The following is a 10,000-nucleotide window of genomic DNA, read 5'->3' as shown; positions in this document are numbered from 1 at the left end:
ATCCCAAAACTCTCTGCAGTGTCATTCATTTTTGTCATCATGTCTTGAAGACCTGCATGAACTAGCTATTGTGGTCTGGTCGTCTGCAAATCTTACTGACTTACTCAAGTGCCCTCCAACACAGATTCCTTCGTCTACATCACATAGAGCCTCTCGTAACATGGCTTCCGCATAGATATTAAATAATATAGGTGATAATGAGTACTTAATCTTGCCTGGTGCCACGGCCTATCCCTGCCTCACTCGTCAGTCTGTGCTTCAATCTTACAAGTCAGTGCTCTCTATAAGGCTGCAACTATCTTCCTATCCTTCCAAACGACTCCAATATCCTTTAGAACTTTCAAGAGATTGGATCATTCCACCCTATCGAAGGCTTTCTCGTAGTCCACGAAGCATACATATATATCCTGGTCGTGATCTATGCCTCTCTCATTCAAAAATCTCCTGACTGCTATGGCTTCTCTTGTGGCACCTCTTCAATGAAAACCAAATTGGTCTCTTCCAATGTAATCTCTGGCGTTGTGCTCGATTCTGTTAGTTAAGACACGGAGAACAACTTTCGAGGCATTAACAACTAGGTTGATAGTTCTGTGCTCATCGCACCTTGTATAGTCTGGGGTCTTTTCTCTATGCGTACAAGTGTCGACTTCAGCCAGTCTTAAAAAAACTGTAAAGAAGATAATAATACCCAAGTCATAAAAAAGTTCCGCGTCAATACTTTCCACAAAACAATGCTTGAAGGCCTGTTATATAACAACCACGGAACAAATGTCTGAGAAGGAAGAGGGACGCTCGCTGCATAATTACTGAGCCTACGTGTCACGAAAGTGATAGCCTTAATCAAGAACTCCTCCATAGAAATGAAGAACAACTGTACCAATTGTACAGCTAGTCAAGTTTTAAGTACCATGTGGTGTCAAAAGATCTTTATTGAAGTCCTTACCGAAACAATTTGTCTGCCCGTTAAAAGGCTATCGTGAATCCATCTTGAAACCCATGAAAACCGCGGTTTAAAAAAACGACAGTAGATATGAAGTGATGCCGGGTTAAAGAAGCCACGGAGTGAAACACGTTTCCCTTAAAGAGCAGACTTGCCCTACTAAATCAGACACCTGTTTCATACTGGATTCACGACGATAAGAGAAGATACTCATTGATCACGGCTGCAACAGCATAACTGCAACCTACGATCTCAACAAAACTAACTTCTCATGCGAGGCGCCAATTCCAGTTAACCAGTACCGTTGCGGTGAAATGGAAAGGAAGAGTCCACCAGCCTTTATTTTTAATAACACTCAATTATTAAACATAAGATATCGTGCTTTTTAAAAAAAAATACGATATTTTTTAATTTATAAGACATATTTTGCTCCGAAGATTTTGTAATAAGTCCCAACACCAAAAACTCCTTTTACAATTTTCAGTTAAAACAATACTAGTCAAAAATATATTTCGCTTCAAACAATTTTTTTGGTTTAACAAGGTATAGTTGAGCGGTTTTCAATTGTGTCGAAAGTAATTAGTGAATTGCTTTGGTTTTGCATTTACTTCCCTCAAAGATTGGTTGAAAGTTCTCGCGCCATTTTTTCAACCAATCAGAAGTGAAACCAAAACCACACGTTGCTTGCGCGTGCACATTTTCCCGCGCTATGTGTTGGCTACGAGTAATTACTTCGAGTTTTGATTGATTTACTGGATTGTTTCTGTCTGGTTTTGGTTTTACGATACTCAATTGAAACTCGCTCTAGCCTGCCATAATCACTGACGAACAGAGAAATTTAATATCGTTACATGGGACGTCAAGTATTTCCGTACTTGAAAAAAAAAATTCACAAACAAAGTTATTTTAATATGACAGCTAATTTACTGTACCTGTTGTAAATTATTCATGAACGGTTTTTAAAGTCAGTCGTCGACTTCAGTGAGGTCTAAAAACATCACGATTAATAACAACATACACCATCACCCGGCGGAAAGCATTTATCTTGTGCCGGAGTCCGATGGCCTTCCACAAGTTTTTAATTTTGGCTATTATCATCGTACTGACACAAATTTTCCACAGTCGCGTTTCGGGAGGTAGGTGGCAATTTTTGTGCACACAATCTCTTGATAGCTATTTCCCAATCCCAGAAGAGCTGAAGTTAATCTTTTTTCAATGCATGATCGCGTAGCTTTATCCAAGAAGCCCGCGATGCCCTGAACATAATGTCAAGACTTGATCAAGCTATAGGCTGTATGCAACTATTTTTGGAAAGTTTGGATCAATTCCGACGTTTAGAAGTACGCGAAAAGGCAAGAAATGTTTTTGTGATGAGCCTGCGTCTGTCTGACAACAAGGTATTACACAACATCGCATCAGTTCTCATCAAGTTTTTTTCGATTTCGCTCGGATTTGCTTGCTTTTTCCGCTCGTATTTCGTACTTTCAAATTTTTGGAGTTGAAGGAATTTAATAAAACAATTATTCCATTCGCGCTTGTTGGATATGAGACTGGTTATAGCTAGTTACCATCTCATATCCAAGGCGCGCTTATGGAATAATTGTTAAATAACTCGGAAACTTATCGAAAGATTTTAATGGAATGAGTGTTCTTGGACTCAAACAGAAAAATGTCATCTGGTATAGCAAAACCAATGCTGAACGGAAAAACAGACACAAATAAAGAATTCATGAGGTTCAAACTATGTTTAGCGGTGCTTCAAAGCCTCCGATTTTTCCTTATTATAGCATGATATAAAAAAACTAGATCATTGGATAATGCAATTGTAAAATTTTGATTGGCTTAGCCATCATGGTATGAGCGAGTATACCATGCTCTAAATTATGGTAAGCGTACTCGTCAGCTCAAATTAAAAGGAGCCCAAAAAAATCTTTTTTTTCGACGTTTTTAATCAAACAGTTATTCCTCTCGCGCTTGTAGATATGAGATGAAAAAAGGCAACTTTGCGCTATGCGCCTCCTTGGCTATCCAACGCGCGCTCGTGGAATAATTGTTAATTGTAAATCAAGAAACTTCATTGCCCCGCTTCGAATTCACTGATGCTAAACTGAACCAGCGAGAGAGTTCTTTGAAGTATTAATAGAAGTACCTTGGGGTAAAATCCAAAGAAAATAACTTTCCGGCTAAACATTTGGCAAAATCGTTGACAACTTGTCATTTAATGAGACAAGATAATCAAGTTTCTGTCAGGGCTACAATAGAAGAAGAATAAAAAAATTAAATATAAACGAAACATTTTTTTTCTTACAACTATTTTTGCCTGATAAATCTTTGATAAAGTTAAAAAGTTCCCAACACATTGTTAAAATGTTCTTTCTTTAATTGTGAGATGATATGATACAACTGCTACTGCATGGCTTTAGAGTCAAGTTTATTAGAGTCATGTTTATTATTATTAAGTCAATATCAAATTAATACAAAACAATGCTAGCCCGCAAATAGCTTAAGCTAATGTAGGTAGGTAGCGAGTAGGACTGTTCACAGAGTAAGTCTAAGTGCGAGTATTACATAAGTAAAGAGATAAAATAAATATATATGCACATTGAATGATTAGTGAAGGTGTGCAAACATAATCATCCTCTTCCATCAAAAACCAACTTTCCTGCAATCTTATCCTTAAAGAGACTTTGCTAACTTGATAATAGCCCTCTTTGATTTTTGACAATTCCCCCAAGCACCCTCCTGACAATGAACCAATGAACGTAATTCTTGGAGGGGAGTGAGCGAGGTGGATGAGTAACGGGGGGGGAGGGGGGGTGATGACTGACTGATTGCATCTGCTTTTCAAAGATTGAGGTTCCAAAAATGTTTGCCAAAACATTTAATTTCACAGAGATATAACTCGAAGCATAAAGAACATTTTTGATTTTTTTTTTACGACCATGTTTTCATAAGTATATATGTTGTCTTCGCAAAACTCAGCTTCTGTGAACCGAAGAATCAATTAATTACAGCAAATTTATTGAATATAGCACAATTTTCGCAATTCTTCCTCTTTTTGATTATTTTAAACCAGAGTCATGCATTACAAAAACGTTTGTGGAGCCAATAGCAGACACAGCCTTGACAAATCATGTAATAAACGCTCTGACCACAGTGACGTCACAAGACTTATGTGAGCTTCGGTGCTTCCTGCAAGTCAAGTGTGAATCTTACAATTTCGGACTAACGGATAGTGGCGACTATGTTTGTGAGCTTAGCGACTCGGATGCTACAAGAGATGAGCTGGACTTAATTGCTAAACGAGGATTTATCTACCGGGCTATAAGGGTATGACACACTAACACAGGTTTCTTTATTTTCATAGGCCTAGCAGATTCCCGTAAAATCGTATCATGTTGTTTTGTCAATAATTTTGTTAATTTGGGAAACGAGTTGGCGACGGGCGAAAGGAAAACTGAAAAGTCCGAGGAGTCCTGGGCAAGGTTCCCATGCTCGTCCCCAGATTCCATCGTTTCTCTTAGGAGGCCGGGCATTCGCGCGAGAAAACGAACGGCTCTGGTGATATAGAAAATTCAAATATTCTCATTGGTTAGCTTGCGAACAATAAAATCTTGAATCCTAAATAAAAGTGGCCAATTTGGCGCGATAGGTCGGTAACGATATTAGTTATTGCTTCTTTCTGTTCGATACGAAGAGAGACATTCTCTACGCTTCTTCGAAGGAAATGCCTCTAAGCGCCGCCATGTTTAGTACTATTGACGACTCATATATGAACTCCGGAATTCCTAGTACCTGGGACTTCAAATCCTTTGTTTCCAGAGCCCTTTGTTTCCTCGTGTGAACTCTCCGCCTGCTAGGAGAAACCATGGGATCTGGGAACGAGAACGACGACCTCCGTGACACTGGTCGGATGATCTAGCTTGTTCGAATCCTGCATAAAAATCTAATTTTTTTCAGTTGTCGTCTTACCTGTCGCCAAGCAACTAGTTTCCCATTATACCTACGGGCGCTTACTCCTTAGACATCATTAGTTGCATTATGTTAACTTGGCGGCGAATTGAGAATGAACCTTCGAACTGAGCTGTACAGTACTTAGTTACGGCATCGACAACCTGATTTATTTGGAACTTTATATACGTGATCCCTGACTTGCTAGAAAGATTTCATAGTGTAGTGTTTTAGTGCATGCTATTAATGTCAAATGATGTAATCACGTATATGTAACCACGTGATCTGATTTTGTATATAGATTGTCACCAACTGTATCTTCAGGAGAATTGTAATAAAGAGTTTAATGAGACTACAATTCTCACTGTTTCTGAATAGGAGTAGAATAGCAACCCGTAAGAACTTGACACATAGTTTTAAACGTTTTTTAAAATATTCTTGGGGCATTAATATCACTCAGCTTTGAAAAAGAAGCAACTTAAATGTTCTGCTTCCCGTCAGTTGTCAGATTTGCTGCGTTTGTTTTATTGGCCCTGAAAAGCCTTTTTAAGGCAGCGGTCAAGTAAGCACATACATAGTTTATAGTTATGATGGAACAAAGAAAAAGTCGCATAGACTGAGCAGTGAACAAGAAGCAGCTCCTCTACCCACATGCATAACATAGCTTTTTTTTTTAATTCTGTCGAATCATTCCTTTTTTTTTCAGTTTAGTTTTCAATTGACGTGGCCCACCTTAATTTCAATTGAAATTTGTTTGTTGTTCTGAACAATAGAATTCCTGCCTAGAAGCTCAATGTCCTGAACATGCCCGTTGCTACCCAGACTTTGAGCATGATTCGCACGTGTGCGCATGTGCGACTGGATATACTGGAAACAACTGTGAAACAGGTGGGTCCCTTTTTACACCAAACAGGCGAATAGTCAAAGGTCTCGCATTTTGTTTATTGAAACTGGAACTCGGCAACAGCATCACAATACCTCGAAGTGACCTTTTGACTCGATGCTAACTTTTGGTTCAGGAGGAGACGGGGGAGGGGAGAGAAGGGTTTCTAAATGATACACCCATTTTACTAACGTTGAAAGAAAGCCTAACGTAGACCGCGGAATTAAACCACCGTTTTGCCTTCATAATTTTCTAATTCTTAAAGCAATTTGCTTCATTTAGATCAGTAAATACTCTAGCTTCTCCTTTGCTCTTGTCTTCCTCCTCGACACTGTTATCGATAATGAACAGCTTTGTATATTAGGGTTGGCATAAATGAACAGAAAATGACCAGGAACGAAGGTTTTGTTGAGTCCTGGTTGAGATTTGTTAAAAAAGATCGCACCTAAAATTCTTTTCAAGGATATTTTCTTTTCGGCACAGATTTGGATGAATGCAAAATAGCGACGCATACCTGTCACGTGGACGCTACATGCAATAACACCGTTGGATCTTACAACTGCACATGCAATCAAGGATTTACAGGAGATGGCATCACATGCTGGCCAGGTGAACACTAAGAGCTTTTAAATGTTGACTTTAAGAAAACACTGTCTACTTTCACTTACCCATAATGCGTACGTTCCTTTTCTTTACATGAAAGTAACGCAAGTTATTTTCTCTTGGGACTGAATCATGTTTCACAGAACAAAATACCCAATGGGCCTTATTCGCGCGGCGGCCATATTGGCCATAGACAATATATTTCGTACCCCGAAGCCTCGAGTTGAAATGTTTGGGAACGAGTTTTGGTGCATGCGCAAAACAAAAGTTTCCCATCCCTCGGGACTCAACATGGCCGCTATGTGAATAAGGCCCCTTGTTTTTATGCAAAGAACCTCCCAAAAACTAAGGGTATGATCGGCAGTGGGAAGTAGTCATAATCGGCCAAAACGCGTAATTTCTGTTTTATTACCCCGCAAAACCATCACAAAGTCTTTTTCAAATGCGACCACTTAAAGCTTTGTTTAGGAGATGTTAATTGTTGTCACGGCACTGTTCTTTTTTCCGGTTTAGAGACGGATGAGTGTGCAAGCGATCCTTGTCTTTACGGTGTCTGCATTGATGGCTATAATAATTATACATGTATCTGTGACCCAGAGTCGACAGGACTGAACTGTGATTACGGTGAGGCAGTGATAAACACGTCAAATGATTCAGAACAAATTATTCAAATATAAAAATTGTAAACCGAACCAAACTTAGCTATTAAGCTAAACCGGTAGGTATTTTTCGCAGGTTGCAGGTTGAAATTTCATTATAACTGGAAAACCGCTGGCACTAAAAAGAAAGGTAAAGCGATAGACTTGCCGTGAATGTTACATGAATAGCTAACCCGAGACCTAATTAGGACTAAAGAAACGTTTTTAGGCCTAAGGTTGGCTATTCATGTAACAGTCAAGGCAAGTCTATCGCTTTACCTTTCTTTTTAGTGCCAGCGGTTTTCCAGTTATAATGAAATTTTCAACCTGCAACCTGCAACCTGCAACCTTAAAATGCAAAAAATACCTGCCGAAGCTAAACAACCTCAAGTCACAATTGGTGGCTATGATTCCTGGCAAAAAGGTCAGTAACTTTCGCAGAATAATAAAATCACACAGTTGATTAAGTCACCTCAAGACGAACAACATTCTGATTTGTTGGTCTGTATTTGTTTTTCTCAATTAATACGATTACATTAAACTGCCTCCTCTTCTTCTGTATAACTGTTTTTCCATTTGTCAAAAAAGTATTAAATGGTCTGTCATCCCCCAGAAAGGACTCTGTCGATGTTCATCACAAAACTGACTGATATTCATTTTCTTAGCATATTGAAACTGACACTATCGTGGTCTTCTCTCAGATTTAGATGCTGATGTGTGTGCAAGCTCTCCTTGTTTTAATGGAGTTTGCATCGAGGGTGATGATCAGTATACATGTTCCTGTGATCCAGGATGGACAGGAGAGAACTGTGATTATGGTAAGAAAGTTGTGCCACTGATTGCTCTCTCTCTCTCTCTCTCTCTCTCTCTCTCTCTCTCTCTCTCTCTCTCTCTCTCTCTCTCTCTCTCTCTCTCTCTCTCTCTCTCTCTCTTTCCCTACCCCCCTCCCTCCCTCTCTGACTCTCTACCTCTCTCTCTCTTTCTTTCCAATAGCTGTCTTCAAAGTACCAGAAATCCGGCAATGCAGGGTAAAGGATATCTTTAGTCTCATTTTGAGCAGCGCGTTTTGCTTAAAAAACTCATGCAATTAATCGCCAGCCATGAGACTTGAACACCTTTTTCATTTAGTACACTTCTAAAATATCTCAATGTTTCGACTTTACTTCATTATTTCATTCATTGATTTTTTTTATTCCAAAATGGCCGCCATTTTGGTATTTCTTTCTTGGCTTGCAAAGTAGCCCTTTTTGCCTCGTTCTTATTTTGAAATATTTAACCTTGAACGAGGCAACAAGGGCTAATTTGCAAGAAAACAAAAGAACATTAAAATGGTGGCCAACTAAAAATGGCAAACAATAGGAACTTCAGATAACAAAAATTAGATTTGGCACACTGGATTATGATACACAATTAAACCTTATTTCACTTTACTGTGGACATCGCATCAATTAGTTCATTCACATCAAGATAACTCTCCCGATCTTGAAGGATTTTGAATAAGGTCCTAGTTATCTGATTCTTAAAACTGCGTTTTGGAAGATTTTTGAGATTTTCTGGGATGTTGTTCCAGATTTTTGATCCAATCCTTGAAAACGAGTATCTAAGTTGGTTTGTTCTCGAATAATTAACAACATGGTTACCAAGAGCTGATCGGGTGTAATAGCTATGTATTTTATTTGTAGGCGTGAGCAAATCTGAGAAATTAGACAGAATGGAATTGTTGGAAACATTAACCATCAAAAGGAAGCATAATTTGAAATAGAGCATGTTAATTGGCAGGATCTTAGAAGATATGAAATAGGGGATAGCGTGTGAATTGAAGTTAGCAAAATCAAGAGAAAATGAGGGGACAGAGAGGGAGGCTCAAGGCGTTGGCCGGGATATGTTATGTCCACGAAAGTTATTTTTAGACGAGCGGAAGTCTTTGTTCTAGTGGAAGTCTGTCTTCTGAGACGTCCGCATGCAGTCTTGCCTCGCTCTCAGGTTCTTAGTGAAAAGAGAAAATGATGGCGCACGTGGAAGGCTGATGAATATATATTTTCTTTCAAACATCGGACCGAGGTTGGCCTGCATGCGGACGTCTCGGAAGACTTCCGCTCATCTAAAAATATCTTTCGTGGACATGACATATCCCAAGGGCTGGACCGGGAGCCTCCTTCTCTGTCCCCTCATTTTCTCTTGTTAAGCGTACAATCCGTTTCTGAAGTAATAGTATTTTATCCATACGGCACTTGGCTGCTTGACCCCAAATTAAATGACAAGGCCATAACTCAAGTAAGGATAAATAAGTGATTAGTAAATACAAAGTAATGTTGAAAAAGGAACAAAATGTTTAAGTCTACAAATAATGCCAACATTTTTTCTGATTTTTGATGCAATGTGACTGATATGGTGTTTCCAAGAAAGGCTGCTGTCGATCAACACCTCTAAATATTTTACATAATCTTTGCGCTCCCGATTAATAAAACTATTTACATGGTTATCATATATTTTCAGATTTACTTCATAATTTAGTCGTTTTTGGTAAGGATGGAAAATAACGAAGTTCGTCTTTTTGTGTAACGGGAGAGTTTATTTGAGTTTAACCTGTCATAGATATTCAATAATTCCTCGTTCACGATTGTTTCGAGTGATTTAAGACACTTGTTAGAACAAGGCAAATTTGTATCATCGGCCAATAAGTAGAAAGGTAGTTTATTATATAAATATCATTTATACAAATAAGGAACAATAGAGGACCCAGAGACGCAGCCTTCTGTTTTTTTTTTTCTTTTTTTAGAAATGTGATCCCCGATTTGTGTGGTCTGAATTCCATTTGCAAAGGTAAGACAAAAACCAGTCATTTATCACTCCTCGCACCACCGTAGTGTGAAAGTTTCTGCAGCAAGATGTGGTTGTCGACAATGTGGGAAGCTTTTTGCAGATCAATATATACAACCCACACGAAAACCATAAGGATGATAAATTAACATATTTTAAATATCA

At 38.7% G+C, this 10,000-nt stretch overlaps 1 protein-coding gene across 3 annotated transcripts in view; it reads left to right on the top strand.

The window, feature by feature from the left end:
• The first annotated feature begins 1,936 nt into the window (after positions 1-1,936).
• Positions 1,937-10,000, top strand: part of LOC138008541 (fibropellin-3-like) — a 9,029-nt gene continuing 965 nt past the window's right edge. Inside the window, exons 1-8 of one of the 3 annotated variants that reach the window (XM_068855859.1) lie at positions 1,937-2,076; positions 4,017-4,270; positions 5,665-5,779; positions 6,258-6,383; positions 6,891-7,001; positions 7,717-7,833; positions 8,009-8,043; positions 9,795-9,838. In XM_068855859.1, coding sequence (XP_068711960.1) covers positions 2,001-2,076; positions 4,017-4,270; positions 5,665-5,779; positions 6,258-6,383; positions 6,891-7,001; positions 7,717-7,833; positions 8,009-8,043; positions 9,795-9,838 — 878 coding nt within the window. In that variant the 5' untranslated portion in view covers positions 1,937-2,000. Of the gene's footprint in view, positions 2,077-4,016; positions 4,271-5,664; positions 5,780-6,257; positions 6,384-6,890; positions 7,002-7,716; positions 7,834-8,008; positions 8,044-8,697; positions 9,165-9,794; positions 9,839-10,000 lie in introns of those variants that run through there. The other 2 variants (XM_068855861.1, XM_068855860.1) reach the window with 2 other exon arrangements.

The sequence above is a fragment of the Montipora foliosa genome, chromosome 6, assembly GCF_036669935.1.
Source record: "Montipora foliosa isolate CH-2021 chromosome 6, ASM3666993v2, whole genome shotgun sequence".
In the NCBI taxonomy this organism is placed as follows: domain Eukaryota; kingdom Metazoa; phylum Cnidaria; class Anthozoa; order Scleractinia; family Acroporidae; genus Montipora; species Montipora foliosa.
This window is presented reverse-complemented; position numbering and strand designations above follow the sequence as displayed.